At 41.5% G+C, this 17,301-nt stretch overlaps 1 protein-coding gene across 1 annotated transcript; it reads left to right on the forward strand.

The window, feature by feature from the left end:
* The first annotated feature begins 3,528 nt into the window (after positions 1 to 3,528).
* EIF2B1 (eukaryotic translation initiation factor 2B subunit alpha) lies at positions 3,529 to 16,973 on the forward strand. Its single transcript, XM_044658742.1, has 9 exons — positions 3,529 to 3,609; positions 7,536 to 7,637; positions 8,522 to 8,658; positions 8,741 to 8,857; positions 11,037 to 11,153; positions 12,246 to 12,310; positions 14,298 to 14,373; positions 15,031 to 15,156; positions 16,378 to 16,973. The coding sequence occupies exons 1-9, from the start codon at positions 3,597 to 3,599 to the stop codon at positions 16,540 to 16,542; spliced, it is 918 nt and encodes a 305-aa protein (XP_044514677.1). The 5' UTR covers positions 3,529 to 3,596; the 3' UTR covers positions 16,543 to 16,973.
* The last annotated feature ends 328 nt before the right edge of the window (positions 16,974 to 17,301 follow it).

Below are 17,301 nucleotides of genomic sequence, written 5' to 3' on the forward strand. Positions count from 1 at the left end.
TTACTTGTATCTAGGATAAAAGAGCTAAAGCTGGAAGGCCCCCTAAAAGTTATCTTTTCCGAGTCTTTCCCCTTCATTTTAAAGATGAAGAAACTGAGATCCAGGGAGGAGATTTTACCTATTTGAAATGACTTATCCAAGGTCACCCAGTTTTAGAGGTAGGATTTTAACTCAGGCCCTAGACTCCAATACCAGTGAACAATATAATGCTGTCACTTTCTAAAGCTATTCCTATTAAATTTCCTATTAGAGTTAGCCCATTATTCTAGCCTGCAGAGATATTTTCAGAATCTTGAATCTTGACTATCAACCAATATGTTAAATAGCCCATACCAGTTTTCTATCATCTGCAAATCTGATAAATATCCTACATATGGCTTCATCCAAATTTGGGGAAAAGTCTAGTGCAGTGGAGAGAATGCTGGGTCTGGAGTAGGAAAACCTGGGTTGATTGACCTACCTGTGTGACCCTAGACAAGTCACTTTCAGTCCCTGCATCTCAGTTTTCTCTGCTGTAAAATGAGAGTTTCACTAGCTAGCCTCAGAGATCCATCTCAGTTCCAGATCCGTGATCTGACTGTCTATATTTAGCAGTCCAGGGCCAAGGTCAGATCCCTGAGGCACTCCAATGGAGACCTCCTATCAAGCTGTTGTGAAACATTAATGAATACTTCCCATCCATGTAATGCCTCCATCCTCAATCTCATTCTAGAAACTCAAGCCACCAACAATGAGCCTCTGGGCTTTTGACAGTGAACAGAATATTCAGCTCTTCTTGCCCAAACTCAGAGCCATAACCATTTTTTTTTTGGAAATCTCTAAGTCATAACTACTGCTCAGCTTTCAACTCTGGCTCTGAGAACAATCCTCAAACTGACACTAGAAAGTGTCTTCCAGCTCCAAAACTAAGAGTATGTCGATCAATTGCTCCTGGAATCCAAGCCCCATTCCCTCTGCACCGCCCCCCCCCCCCCCCCCGTCCAAAAACACTTCTCTCTGGCCACCTATTGTCTACTGGAATGCAAACTCAATAGTAATAATAGTTCTCACTTACATAGCACTTCTGGGATTGCAAAGCACTTTACAAATAGCTCATTTTAACCTGACAAAATAACCTGGGAACAGCGTACCATGCCTGGAGGGAGAGCAGAGTTCAAATCCAGTCTCGGACACTTAACTAGTTATGTGTCCCTGACAAGTCACTTAACTTCTGTTTGCCTCAGTTTCCTCATCTGTAAAATACCTCTCCAAGTTGTTGTATCAGATAATTATAAAAGCATTTAGCAATGTCTAGCTCATAGGAAATGATACATACTTTAAAAAAAACCTTACCACCTGTCTTAGAATTGATATTAAGTATCAGTTCCAAGGCAGAAGAGTGATGAAGGATAGGTAATTTGGGATTAAGTGATTTGCAAAAGGTCACATAGCTAAGAAGTATCCGCTGAGCCACCAAACTGCCCTGCTGCTACTACACTACTAGTTGCTATTATTTATTCTCATTTTGCTTTACAAATATTATCACAATAACTTTGGGAAACAGGTGCTCGAGGTCACACCGGTAGTGTCGGAGGCAGAATTAAAACTACTGTCCTCCTGACTCCAAGTCCAGCACTATCCACTATGTCAACTGTTCTCTTTGCTTGTTTTTCCATTCCTAGTGCTTGGCACAATGCTGGCAAACAGTAAATATTTGAAATGGATAGTGGATAGAGCTAGGTGGTATAGTGGAAAGAGCATTAGACTTGGAATAAAGACTTGTCTTCATGAGTTCAAATCCAGTGTTAGGCAGTTACTAGCTGGGTGATTCTGGGCAAGTTGCTTAACCCTGTTTGTCTTAGTTTCCTCATCTGTCAAATGAGCTAGAGTAGGAAATGGCAACTCCATTATCTTTGCCAAGAAGACTTCAAAAGAGATCATGAAGAATCAGACATGACTAAATAACAAATGTCTGATGCTTTTTCATTCATTTATTCATTCAATCATCCTAGATACTAAGCCAGAAGAGATCTCAAAAATCATTATTCCATTCCAATGAAATATTTCATTATTCCATTCCAATGAAATATTTCATTATTCCATTCCAATGAAATATTTGTTAAAGTATTATTGACAAATTGACAAAGTACTGAGGATGCAAAGAAAGGCTAAAAACAAGGAACTAGTCCCTGCCCTCAAGGAACTCTCAGTTTAACAGAGAGACAATACAAACCAAGCTATATGGGGGCTAAGTCGGTCAGGTTTTCTCATTTGACAGATAATGCTAACAAGGCCCAGAGAGGTTAAAGAAATATGATTTATGGGAGCAGCTAGGCAGTTCAATGGATGAAGAGCCAGGTCTAGAGATGAGAAGTCCAGGGTTCAAATCTGGCCTCAGACATTTCCTGGCTATGTGACAAAAGGCAAGCCACTTAACCCTTACTGCTCTTCCACCTTGGAATTGACACTTAGATTACTTAATATTATTATTTCTCAAATACTGATTCTAAAATAGATGGTAACAGTTACTTATTATTATTCAGATTACTTATTATTATTACTTAGATACTGATTCTAAAACAGAAGATAAGGGTTAAAAAAAGCTAGCTATGTGATCCTGGGAAAGTCACTTAACCTCTACTGCCTTGCCCTTACCTCTCTTCTGCCTTGGAAATGATACTTAGATTACTTTTTATTATTACTATTACTTAGATACTGATTCTAAGACATGAGGTAAGGGTTTTAAAAAAAAAAAGGCTAGTTGTATGACCTTGGGTAAGTCAAGTCACTTCACCCTCATTGCCTTTTGTCTTTTCTGCCTCGGAACCAATACACAGGACTGATTCCAAGCCACAAGGTAAGGGTTCATAAACAAACAAAGAATTATGATCTATGGCTCCTGTTCCTGAAGATCTCGCTGACATCACCTGGCTCTGGCGGTCCTTGGGGTCAAAGGTCCCTGACTTTGCTTTTTAAACGATTTTGATCTCTGAGTTTCAGCCTCATTGCTCCCTTCGCCCTATTGGGTATTTCGCTTTGTGTGTTTCACCATGAGCGAGGGGTTCCTCTAATTCCCCAGCCCAGCTGACCCTGGGGTCCGGGACACAAGGGGCTCTAGTAAACTTCAGTCCCCCTTTTTACAAAGGAGGAAACGAGGCTCGAGAAGAAAAGGATCTAAGGGGGGTTGGACTCAGGTTTGAATCCAGACTCGGGATCTTTTCCTCCCTTTACAGAGAAGGAAACTGAGGCCTCAGGGGACGGTGCCCTGAGCATCAAGGAAAGGGCCGCTCTCCCAGCCGCAGCCCCTCGCCCTCCCGCGGCTTCCCAGCCTCGGAGATCAGTGGTCCTGCTTGGGGGCTGCGCTCACCTTCGGAGATCATGGCGATCCGCCGGGGCCACAACTAAATGATACCGAACCCCCACGGCCACCGTACCCGTTTCAGAAAACTGCGCAGGTGCGTGCAGTCAAGGGAGGTTGGGCCTTAGCGGCCGCCGTAGATGCAAAGGCTGTTGGGAAGTCGGTCCCGGCCAAAGGCCGGCTGTGCGTGTCTAGGTCTGGGCTGTCAGTCACAGCGGCTTGCTCCACCGGTGGAAGCACAGACTGGATCCCAGCCACCATGAACGACTTTGGTAATGTGGGCAGGCTCGGACCCGAGACTCCCAAGAGGAGTTGGGGGATGGAGGCGTGGTGCGGGGAGGCGGCTAGACTTGGAGTCAGGAGGATCTAGTTACGAATCTTGCCTCAGACCCTTAATAGCTGGAAGAGCTGAAAGAGCTCTGAGTCTGCAGTCAAAGAACCGAAGCTCAAACCCAACCTAGAGAGGTCCTTAGTTTATCTTCTGCATGATGGGGAAGTTAGCCCAAATGGCTTCTGAGATTTCGTCCCTCTGGGCTCCTGCGTCTTCGAGTTGGAGGAAGCTCCTCGGCCCTCAGTTTACTCGCCTGTAAAATGAAGGGCTTGATCTACATAACATGTGGAGTCCCTTCCAGCTTTAAAGTTGATATCCCATTAGATTCCCTCCTGCCTGTTCTGCGTTTATAGGTGTGTTCGTGTGTGTACGCATAAATATATACACGCGTGTGTATAGATACATGAATATAGATAGTCATGTGTACGTATGCGTGCGTGTGTTTGTTCGTTTCTGCACCTTCTACTAAAAGCCTTTCCCCATTCCCCTTAATGCCTGCACCTTCTTTCCATTGATTATCTCTAGTTTACCTGCCCTTATTTTGTTCATACAAACTTGTTTGCCTTATACTCTCCCCCACTAGCTCCTTGAACAGTCTTTTGTCTTCTCTGTTCACCCAGCTTAAGAGGGTATCTGCCACATACATTTTTCTTAAATGGCCAAGTGAATAGAGAGGCAGATTTGAAAAGAGAAGATCCTGGGTTGGAATTTGACCCCAGACATTTCTTACCTGTTTGACCCTAGGCAAAACACTTACCCCCATTGCCTAGCCCTTAGTGCCTTTCTGCCTTGGGACCAATACACAGTATTGATTCTAAGATGGAAGGTAAGGGCTAAAAAGTAAGTAAATAAATAATTTTATTTTAACTTTACAGGAAATAGTTATTTGTGCTTTGTCTCCCCATTAAACCGGGAGCCCATTGAGGGTAAGGGCCTTTGTTTTGGGCCTTTGTTTTTATCCTCAGTGCTTAGCATAGTGTCTGATACATAGTAGGTCTTTGAAAATGCTTGTTGATTGACTCACTGGCTCCATAAACCTTTCTGAGCCTGTTTCCTTATCTGGAAAAAGGGATATGTGTACCTGTAACATGCGCACACATCCATACATGCATATTCACACACACATAAATAGACATATCTATGTTTAAACCTTATTTTGTGTCTGAGTAACAATAACAACTAAGACAGAAGAGCCTCAAGGAGTAGGCAACAATTGGGGTTGAGTGACTTGCTCAAGGCCACACAGCTAGGACATGTCAAGATTTGTACCCAGGTCTTCCTGATTCCAGGTCTGGTGCTCTATTCACTGAGCTACCTAACTGCTCCTACATTATATATTTATTCTGTTGTATAAATGATATTTTTTTCCACAGAATAGAAGCTCCTGGAAGGCAGAAACTATGTAGTTTTTGCTTTAATACCCATCACCTAGGCAAGTGCTTAGCCCATAATATGAATCAATCAACACTCAAATTTGATATTATATGTTTCATATTTTATGTTATTATAGTTAGTGTTACCTACTCTATGCCAGGCACTGCCCTAGGTGCTGGGGATATGACAAAAGTGAAGCACTTGTCCTCACAATGGTTTTCAGGAAGGCACAAAGTGCATTTCTAGGCGTGTACAGAACAGGCATGGCCCAGATCAGGGAAAGATTGTGTAGGAGGTTTTGAGGATACCTTAAGAAGTGCTTAATAAAGGCTTGTTTCTTTGAACTGTGAAGAGTAAATGAGATTATATATGTCAGGTATAGTATCACTCATAAAGCATTATCTATATGCTATATTTATATCCCCTGTCTGGGATCTCTCTCCCCCTTCAGCACATCAACAATTTATCTGTAACTCATACTTCTAGCAAGTTTAATAAGATCCTGAGAGGTCCAGGAAGGCTGCTAGATTGGGAGTCAAAGCACAAAGGTTCTGACTTGGCTTCATGACTTTATTGGTCATGTACTTGACTTTTCTGGGTCTTCCTGTAACATAAAAGGATTAGGCTTATTGTTGAGGTTGTGTCTCAATCTGACTTCCTGATATCATTTAGGGTTTTCTTGGCAAAGATGCTTAGAGTGTGCCATTTCCTTCTCTAGTAGATTAATGCAAAACAGAGGTCAAGTGACTTGCCCAGGGTCACACAGCTAAGAAATATCCGAGTTCAGAATTGAACTCAGGTCTTTTAACTCCAGGCCCATCATTCTATCCACTTTACCAGCCACTTGCCTGACAACAACAAAGACTGCTACCTTAAGTCCTGGTCTGTGTCCAAGGCTTGCATCTCAGGCTTCATTTCCTTTGCTTTAGGTATTGTTATACAGGGTGGTAGGGTGCTTAAGTAAGATGGGCCTGATGAAGCTGGCCCAAGATCCTTAGATGGTAAATGGATCTAAGCTGAGTGAGGAGAGAGATGCTTGAATGGCCACCAAGGTGAGCTCGTAACCACCAGGGCTCATGAATGCTCAGCTCAACTAAGCACTTGACCCCACAAACAGTGCCCAAGCCTAAGTGATTAGATGAGAAGCTGTATATTGACCCACACAGATCCTCTGGTTATTAGGCTTGGGGTTGGGTTAATGGATAAAGATTTGTAATAAGGCTAATAATTGGTATTGGGTTGGATAATGCTGATGACTGTGATTTCGATAAAATCCCCTTTCCCCTTTGGATGTAATTATCCACTTGCTCTTGGAATGATTATCAGTCTTCACTTAAATGGGTTCAGGGATTTAATGCTATAAACTCAAAGGGGTAAAGGTCCAGGATAAGGAAAGTGGTGTTGGGGATGGCTATGCTAAATCTATGGAAGCTAGAATAGGCTAATGAATCAATAAAAAGTTGGCAGCTGGCTGGAGATGTACCTCTCCCTTCAGCACCTGGTCAGGCCTGGACATGGCCCAGACTAGGTGAAGAAAGGGATTGTGATATTCTTCTTTTTTTTTTTTTAAACCCTCACCTTCCGTCTTGGAGTCAATACTGTATATTGGCTCCTAGGTGGAAGAGTGGTAAGGATGGGCGATGGGGTTCAAGTGACTTGCCCAGGGTCACCCAGCTGGGAAGTGGCTGAGGCCAGATTTGAACCCAGGACCTCCCGTCTCTAGGCCTGGCTCTCAATCCACTGAGCTACCCAGCTGCCCCTGTGATATTCTTCTTGATAGTAGATGTTGATGTTTATCTCTCAGCCTTGTTCAGTAATAGGTGAATTGATATTTTGAGGCAATAAGTTACAGATGCTGGAGTGCAGGTCTATAGGCCTATCCACCTTCACTACCCGGGACCCAATCCTTCTCAAGACTGAGACCCTGGGGCAGCTGGGTAGCTCAGTGGATTGAGAGCCAGGCCTAGAGATGGGAGGTCCTGGGTTCAAATCTGGCCTCAGACACTTCCCAGCTGTGTGACCCTGGGCAAGTCACTTGACCCCCATTGCCCACCCTTACCACTCTTCCACCTAGGAGCCAATACACAGAAGTTAAGGGTTTAAAAAAAAAAAAAGACTGAGACCCTGAAGGGTTCTGCCCCTGCATTTTTATAGTGGTGGTAGCAGCTGTCTTTTGCCCTTGGCTCATGCCATCTGGGTAAATTCTCAATTCTATAACTGATGATCTATCACTCAAGTTGGTCTCCATCTTCTTCCCAGAAGTTGCCTATTATAGTATATGTGGAATTATAGTAAGAAGAGTGGACTGTGGAGTCCATACCCTGTCCTGGCTCTTACACTGTTCTTCTAAGCTGACATCTGTACAATGAGGGGTTTGTACCTTAGAAGCAAATGGTCCCCAGACATCACAACTTCCTCCAAGTTATTCTGGAACTAATGTAACTTGCCCAGTGAAACTCAACAAATGTCTTTCCTTGTACTTCTCCTTCCCAGAGCTGATTGAGTACTTTAATTCCCAAATGAAAGAAGATCCTGATGTGGCTTCTGCTGTGGCTGCCATTCGAACTTTACTTGAGTTTTTAAAGAGAGACAAAGGTAAGAAGATCTCAGTCAAGAGTCTCCCTGACTCTTAGACTTTTGTCCAGAAAAAATCAAGGAAAGCCTTATGTGTCTGTGTCTACATAGCCACCTCTTTGCTCCTAACTTTATTTCATTTAATCCTTAATTTTGAGAAAATTTCTGACTACTCTAATTCCTAAATTAGTTAATCAAATTTAATTTTGATTACATTTCTGACTGTATTCAACCAACATTCATTGATTAGGCATGTACTACGCACCAGCCTTTGTGCTAGGCTTCAAAGATACTTAATAAAAGAACTTGACTTTGTATTTATTTTCTTAGATAAAATGCATTACCATTTCCACAGAATGGTGCTCAAAGAGCCCCTTTTCAGAGTGGAGATACACTTTGAATTGGTTTGAGTATTTCCTGTACCCAAACATATGTTTTACTCCAATCATTGTGCTAGCAGAAGAAATTTGTATTCCCACATGAATAAATTAGGTTCGCATTTTTAGTAAGTCCTTCAACTGAACTTACTGTGATGTGTCAATAACATAAGCACATTGTGATATTTTACAAAGTAAGAACAGCAGGCTGTAGTGGGGAGAACACTCAAGGGGATATAGTTCTTGGTCCTTCTCTTCTCAAACTTGCCAGTAGCTAATGAACAATTACACTGGGACTGTCATTTCCCCATCTTTGGCTCTCAGCTTCCTCCTATATAAAGTAAAACACTAGATGCCTTCGAAGAGCCTTTCCAACGCTGAATCCCAGGATTTGGAAAAAGCTGTGACCTAAGAAATTCCTCTCTATTCTAAAGAGCTTTGTTTGTAAAATAGACATCATTTTTCAGTACGATAGAAGAATAGTCAGTTCCTAAAACTCAAGTTTTATTCTATTCTTCAACTTTTCAGGGGAGACAATTCAGGGTTTGAGAGCAAACCTCAAAAATGCCATTAAAATTCTGTGCAGCGTAGATTCTTCTGTGGCAGTCTCCTCGGGTGGAGAACTCTTCCTTCGTTTCATCAGTCTCACCTCCCTGGAATACTCAGTAAGTTGATTCCCATGCTTTCTGTGCTACTCCACGTGGCTATGAACAGCCTCTACCTAGATTTCTCTTTCGCTTTTTCTAGGATTATTTAAAGTGTAAAAAGATCATGATTGAGCGAGGAGAACTCTTTCTCAGGAGGATCTCACTTTCAAGAAGTAAAATTGCAGACCTGTGCCATACTTTCATCAAAGATGGAGCTGTAAGTGGACTTACGAGTCATCAGTGCTACATGGGAGAAAATGATGTAACAATTTATGTAATGAGGGGTTGGGAAGGGCTCTGTGGCTCTGGCACTCATGAGGAAAAATGTAAGCTGGTCTCTTGCTAGGACAGTCAAACTTTTATGGTGCTTCTCTCCGCCAGCATACACTCATCTTGTCAAATATGCATGTACCAATCACCTAATTGTCCATTTTGCCTCTCTGTCCTCTTTATCCCTTTTGAAGAATACTAGTGATTGCTGAAACAATTTAATGGCCAGGGGTAGACTTGTACAAACACCATTTCTGGCAAACCAGAAATGAGATTGTTGACTTTTGTTATCCATCTTTTCCATCATACAAACACATTTGTGTTACATTATGGATGCTTCATTTGTTAAATTCGTTTTAGAATACAGTAAGATCTTGTCTTATGAGAGACAACTCAATACACACGAATTCAGATATATAAGATTGGCAGACCAAAAAATATGTAAAATAAAAAATTTTAATTACTCATTAAATCTACGCCATTTTCCCAAGCAGCATAAAATTTCAAAGTAGTTCACGCAAACGTGGTCATTCTTGCCCTGAGAAGGGTCAGTGGGGGTCATTACATTGTTGAGTGCCAGACATTAGATCCAGAGTTCTCATTTATAACAAATTGAGTCTGCATCATAGCAGGGCTTTCTCTTTGTTTCATTAATGCTATTAGTTATTAATAATGACCCTGAAGTACAAGAGTAGTGAAGTTAGCAGCTCTGATAAACCTAAGAAAAGTCATAAAGTGCCAGGGGTTGTGTGTGTGTGTGTGTGTGTGTGTGTACACTTACTAATTAATGAGATTTGTTTTTAGGCCTGATTTTAACTGACTCAAAGGGTTTGGGAACATGTTGGCCAACTGAAACGAAGTGCTACTCTAGTTACATATATGTCCATATGTAGGTTAATAGTGCCCCCTCTCTCCCCCAGGGTAGGCAGCATTTCGCTTTTGTCCTTCTGTCCTAGCATATCTTTGGTGCTTAGTAAATGGTTGTTGAACTCAGCAACCATTTATAAGTTCATGCTGTATGTCATGTGTAAGGCATGATGCTAGATCTTAGGGTTATAGAAACAGCCTAAATTCAATCCCAGAGGGCTGGGGCCCTGTCAGTCTGACCAGCTTTGTATGGCCTCATTCATTTACTCCTTAAATTAAAATATGAAAATTCTACCTGTGATACCATCAGAAATTTGGAAATGGAGTCTTACAAAAAGAGAGTCAAAATCCAAGTGAGTCAGCGAACAGTGTGACTTTTAGCCCATCATCAGGTCAGGGTTTGAGTTAGAAGGGACCTTAACAGTTATCTGGATCAACCCCCATATTTTACAGATGAAGAAACTGAGTCTTAGGAAAAGCAACTTACCTGCAGTCACAGATTTAGGATTCACTTCCAGGCTCACACCAGATGCAGCTTCTTGGGATTACATATCCAAGTCTAGTAAAGAAAGCTCTAGCTCAGGCCACAGTGTCATGTTAAGAGATGGAAGGGACATTAATAATCATCTAGACTAGTGGTATCAAATGGCAAGAGAAAGCATGTTGGCTTAGAAAACCACAAATTAACATTGTCTGTGTTAGACTGTATTCTTGTTTTTGTTAAATATTTTCCAATTACATTTTAATCTGGTTCCTTCTTAGATACACCTCTAATACAGACCAACTCCCCCCCCACACACACACACTTCCCCTTTCATTTTACAGTGGAAACTGAGTTAAGTAACTTGTACAAGGTTACACTGGTGGCAGAGCCTTATAACTAGACTTTGGACTACAAATCCAGTGTCCTTTGAATTTTATCCACTGCCTCCTTCTGAAGGGTAGAATGGGGCAAGGAGGAAACCCATTAACTATTTCTATGAATTATAGACTCTTTTTCAACCTCCTTTTGCCCCTCACAAGCTTGAGATTGGCTGTCACCTTCCAGATACACTTTACATTAAGCTGATTTGGGAAAAGAGAAATTTATTGGGAAGTATCAGAATTTTGACTTAGTGTATACCAAAGGGAATGTGGGTTACATCAGAATATTATGAAAGGAGCACAACCAGATTTGTACACAGCTTAACTCATTTAATTCCCTTAATTCAAATACAAATATGAAAACTCATTAGGATTAAAATCTTTCCTTTTGATAGAGGATATTAACTCATGCCTACTCGAGAGTGGTGCTCCGAGTCCTGGAGGCAGCAGCTGCAGCCAAGAAACGCTTCAGTGTGTATATCACTGAGTCCCAGCCAGACTTATCTGGGCAAGTATCTTTCCAATCCGTCATTTTAGTGGTCCATCATTTTCATGTATAAAACAAGTAGTAGAATCCTTGTTGTTCTGGCCATGCAAGGCCCCTCTGTAGCCAAGACATACCATTTCTGAGTGTCTGAGTACATCTCAGGAGTAAAGGAACAGCAGACTGATAGGGGCTAAGACCTGGCTAAAGAATTACCCCAAGGTTGCTTTGCAAGTGGCCAGAAGATAGTAAGCATTGACCAAAAGAATTTCTACAAATCCTTCTGACCAGAAGATAAAGTAAAGCCAGTCTTCTTTTTTGAGGGAAAGCCTTCTAATTGCTCTACTTATTTTTTATCAACACATTTTCATTTGACATATCAGTCATTTCCTGTCAGATATCCTCTGGCCTCCCCTGCTTTCCTACATGGTTTAGCAGAACTAACTGCCTAATGGAATAGTTACAAATGACCGTGTGTATCACTTTTCACTTTTGTGGTTTATTGTTTGTTAGGAAAGACAATGTCCATTTTAACTACAATAATGTGGAACCAACATTGTCTATTTTACTTAATCTGAGTTTTGTTGTTTTGTAGTGCTGCCTTCATTTCCATTGTTGCAGTCATTGTGTAAATTGTGTTCCTTTGGGCCTTCTTTCTCACACGGTATCAGTTCATACAAGTCTTCCCATGTTTCTCTGAATTATTTGCCGCCTTTGTTCCTCACAGGGTAGTAATAGTCCTTCCTGTTTATGTACCACAATTTGTTCCATTACAATTATTCTTACTGAAACTCCCCACAAACAATGATGTAAGCTATTCTGATAGCAGAAAGTTTAGTTATATTTGTACGTACATGTGTATATATACATATGCTGATTTTAAACCAGTCCTCTAAGTGATATACTAATACCCTGGCATATAAAATTTAAACTTGTTGCCCAAAGACCCAAGTTTGAGATTTTGTTAGGAACAAAAGTCTAATGATCTTCCCTTTACACTCACATCAATTTTAACTTGAATCTCACCCAAAGCATCCCAATCACTTAAATTCTAAATTTTTCATATAGATGACTTTTCAAAGGCATTTCCTAATTCTCCTGGAACTTTATTTGCAGGAAGAAAATGGCAAAAGCACTCAGCAGTTTGAATGTTCCAGTCACTGTGATTTTAGATGCTGCTGTTGGGTGAGTTACACCCACACCTTTCTGTTCTCCTTTAGAAGGCTGGCTTGGAGCAGTGTTGCAAAATTGTAAATTGAAGGTTAGAAAACTTGTAAACATCCAATAGGCAGCTTGCCATTTCTTGATTAATACCTCAGCATCAGCTTGGACCTGGCTATTGACTCACACTAGCACTGCGGAATTTGGGGGTGGCAGGAGTTAGAGCTGACATAATTTTTAAAGGGCTGGGGTATTTTAGGAGCAAGAAACAAAGGTTAGGTACATGAAAGGGGGTGAATGTGAGAGATTGGGAAGAGAATGCCTTTGGGATTAAGATTTTAGCAGAGATTAGTAGTCTGGCCCTTTTTTTTTTTCTAGAACACAGTAGCATTGCTATTCGGAGGCCTGTCATTTCTTCCATGTGGGCTAGATCAGGTGCCAGAGTCCCTGAAGGAAACTAAGCACAATTACTCATTTCTTGACAGAAAGGCAGATTTTCAGATGAACAAGGAATTTAGAAATATTTTCAGAAGAACAGGTTATTTCTTTCAGAAAGTGAATCTAAAAAAATATGAAATATTTCGCATGACTTCACATATATGATTGCTATATTGCTTGCCTTCTCAGTGTGTGAGGGAGGAAAAGAATCTGCAATTTGGATTAAAAAAGAAAGTATGAGACTGCCCTACCAAAAGTTTTCTTAATTAGCTTTTTTTTTTTTTTTTTTTTTTTTTTTTCATTTTAAACCCTTAACTTCTGTGCATTGGCTCCTTGGTGGAAGAGTGGTAAGGGTAGGCAATGGGGGTCAAGGGACTTGCCCAGGGTCACACAGCTGGGAAGTGTCTGAGTCCAGATTTGAACCCAGGACCTCCCATCTCTAGGCCTGACTCTCAATCCACAGAGCTACCCAGCTGCCCCTCTGAGAGACTTCTGAAAAAGAATGCTATCCACCTCCAGAGAAGAGAACCACTGGAGTTGACATGCAGATGAAAACATATGATTTATCACTTGTTTATTTGGGTTTTTGCTTTCAAAAGATGACTCGGTTACAAAAATGAACAGTATGGAAATAAGTTTTGAGTGATAATACAATTATAACCCAGTGGAATTGCTTGTCAGCTTTGGGAGCAGGGAGGGAAGAGGAGAGAGAGACAACGTGGATCATGGAAAGATATTTTAGTGTCTGTGATTTTAGTGAGGGGATGTTGCCTATTGGATTATGAAAGATAGAGACCTTCTGATGTATAATTCTGCCCACCAGGTCATGTTTTTTCTAGATATGCAGAGGGTGTTAACGTTTTTACAGCCTATAATGATACATGGTTTACAATTTCAATACATGATTACAATTTCCTTTGATGATTTTCTTTGATCAGTAAATTCAGGCTCTTTCTTGTGGCAATCACTTAGGTCTTTCTTTTTCTTTTTCTTTTTTAAACACTTAACTTGTTTATTGGCTCCTAGGTGGAAGAGTGGTAAGGGTGGGCAGTGGGGGTCTGGGAAGTATCTGAGGCCGGATTTGAACCTAGGACCTCCCGTCTCTAGGCCTGGCTCTCAATCCACTGAGCTACCCAGCTGCCCCCTCTTAATTAGCTTTTTATATCAACATGGTATAGTGGCTAGTGATCTGGCCTTGGAACCAGGAAGACCTGGGTTCAAGTTCTGCCTTTGATTGGCAGATGACCCTAGGCTAGTCACTTGACCTCAGGTGCTAGGCAACTCTAATACTGTAAGTTACAGAGCAGGTGCCAGCCTACTTTGGTGGAGGGAGTTTCCTTTCCTTGGAATTCCTTATACAAAAGAAATACCAAATTCAGTCACTAAGTCCTATATCAGAGCTAAAGTTCAAGGATTAAATCTTGTTGGTTGCTCTGAGTTTCCAGGAAGTCAAGTTCAGAGAGGGGAAGGTAGTGGTTGTCACAAAAAACAGAATCCCCAACTTCCATGTGGAAATTATTTAAGAGGAGTAAGTGGCTTGGTGTGTCATGAGGACCTTTCTTTATCCCCTTAGCTACATCATGGAGAAAGTGGATCTTGTGATTGTTGGGGCTGAAGGCGTTGTTGAAAATGGAGGCATTATTAACAAGGTATTCATAGATTGCTCAGACATTTCCTCAATTGCTGGAGGCAGCAAACCTTGGGGCCCTTACAAAAAATCCAGTCTTTAGTCTCAGCAGGGCTGCTAGGTGGTCATTTGGGGGTCTTCCTTAGTCACTTATGAACTCTTAACCACCCAGACATCATGCCATTGTGGGCTTTACCATCTCGTACGTAACCCAGAAAAACTATTTTGTCCAGGTTTCTTTGTTTCTGGAAATATTCACGTAGTGGGGAAAAGAACAAGTTTCTCATTGTTCTCCACCTAAGAAAAAGCTGAGGAGAGATTATTGCTTCATTAGTACCAGAAATATTCCTGGACCCATTGAAGAGCATCATTCATGTTTGTTTATGCTGATGCTGTCTTATGGAGCATTTCCTCCCTGTGGCTGCCATTAAAATAAAAAGGCTGGGCTATGGATTTGGGTTGGCTTTGCTCCCTGTTCTGTTTGTAGGGGACACACAGAACCTTTTCTTGCAGGTTTTCTCTATCCCGTTACTTGATCTCCCAGGGAAAGGCTTAGCTTGTCTTGTGACCCAGTGCCTTTGTGCCTGCTGGTCCTGCTCTGTGTTCTGTTAGCACCACATTGTACAGAACTCTTGAGTTTAAAAGGCCCCTTCTTTCTGCTCACACCTGTGACTCCCAGATTGGAACCAATCAGGCAGCCGTGTGTGCCAAGGCACAGAACAAGCCCTTCTACGTAGTGGCGGAAAGTTTCAAGTTTGTGCGACTCTTTCCTCTCAATCAGCAAGATGTGCCAGATAAGTTTAAGGTAAGATTTAATGATGTGTTCCAGGGCCAGGATTCTCCAAATTTAATTAACTTCCCACATAGAGTTAAGCGTTTTCTTGTTTTTTTTTTTTTTTTTTTTTTATTGAAAATCACTGTAAAATGTGCATATGTGATGTTCAAATTGCCACCAAGCACATCAGCTCAGTTCCGAGAGCATTTGTGAAAGGGCCTGTGGTTTGTAGGGATGTTGGGGACAGAGACAAAAACCTCTGTCACGAGGAGCAGCAGACTGCTAGGGGGATCCGGAGGCCAGAACACTGCGGGTGTGTGGATAGACTACTTGTGGAAAGAATGGTGGGAGATGAAGCAGAACAGCCCCCAGGCCAGAGTGACTGTGATAGCCTGGGTGAGGGGGCCTAACTTGAAAGACAACTGCAGAAGCGGGTGGGAGGCCTTGAAATGCTAGCTTGAATATTTGATATTGTATGCTATAGAGGTAGGAGGAATGTGGTCTGAGCTGTCTTAAGAATAACCATTCAGCTACTATTAGCAATGCAATGATTCAGAACGATTCTGAGGGACTTATGAGAACGTTATGCACATCCAGAGGAAGAACTGTGGGAGTAGAAACACAGAAGGAAAACAGATGATTGATCACTTGTTTGTATTAGTGTATGATTTGGGGTTTTGGTTTTAAAAGATGACTTTATTGCAAAAATGAATAATATGGAAATAGGTTTTGAGTGATAATACATGGATAACCCAGTGGAATTGCTTATTGGCTCTGGGAGTGGGGAGGGAAAGAACTTGAATCATGTAGCCATGGGAAAATACTTAAAAATAAATAAATAAGAATTACCATTCAGCAGCTTTGTGGGTGGGTTGGAGAGAAGGGGCCAGATAGCAGGGAGAACTAGGAGCCACCTATTGCAGGAGGCTGTGCAATCAGTGATGATAAGGCCCTGAACTAGAGTAAGACAAATGCAAGAGATGTCCCGGAGAAGGGACATTCCCTGAGGCTGGGCATCAGATCAGACAACTTCACACATCTGACAGATTTGAAGGGAGTAATAGACCCCCTCTCCAAAGTAGGAATCCTGATGTCAGTCTGGCTGTCTCAAGGTTGCTGCCATTTTCTCCTAACAAAGTTTTTGATTTAGTGTTTGTTGATTGAAGACTGAATAAGTTCATGTATAGTAACAGTAGAGAGAACAGAGTGGTTTCAGGTTCCTTTATCCCAGGTTTTGTTTTTCCTCCTTAGTACAAAGCAGCCACACTAAAGTCTGCTGGAACTGACCAAGATCTGAAAGAAGAGCACCCCTGGATTGACTACACCCCACCTTCCTTAATCACATTGTTGTTCACAGACCTGGGGGTACTAACGCCCTCGGCAGTTAGTGATGAACTCATCAAGCTTTACCTTTAGCTGCCCTGTACTTGCTGCCCAGCTCTTTGACCAACGCAATTACCAGGAGCACAGGGTGATGAGCCAAGACAAAGTGGCATCAATCAAACTTAAAAGGACAACTGACTTTCAGTCCAACAAGCATTGCTTGTACTGGTCTGCTTTCCTGCATAACGCATACGGTGCATTTACAAGAATGATGGTTCTGAACGCACAAGATCATCATAGATGGCAATTTGCTTTAAAATACAAAAATGAAGAGATTCAGGGATGAAGCCATACTGAATTCGCTGGAAGTATTAGTAAAAGTTTTTTAAATGTAGAGACAAATTCTCAAATACCTATTTTGCTTATTTAAGGCCTATCTAAATTGAATTTATTTTCCCTTCACTCTGGAACTAAATTGCCCTTGAGGTTTCCATATAAGATTTTTTTTTTTAAACCCATAGAATTATCTGTTCCAAGGCAAAAGAGTGGTATGGCTAGACAAAAGGGGTTAAGTGATTTTTCCAGGGTCATACAGTTAAGAAGCATCTGAGGCTAAATTTGAACCGAGCACCTCCCATTTCCATCCACTCTGCCCTCATAAGAATTATTAGTAGTTTGCATTCAAAGTGCTTTATGTGGTTCTCTTTCAATCCCATTTGACTAATTGTAACACCATACTCTACAATTAAGACACCAGAAAGTTTAACATAATTTATATCCACATCAATTTCTAGCTTGCCCAAACTGGCCTAATCCCCTCTGCCTTCCCCACACTCTTTGCCCCAACACAAT

The sequence above is a fragment of the Gracilinanus agilis genome, chromosome 1, assembly GCF_016433145.1.
Source record: "Gracilinanus agilis isolate LMUSP501 chromosome 1, AgileGrace, whole genome shotgun sequence".
Taxonomy (NCBI): Eukaryota; Metazoa; Chordata; class Mammalia; order Didelphimorphia; family Didelphidae; genus Gracilinanus; species Gracilinanus agilis.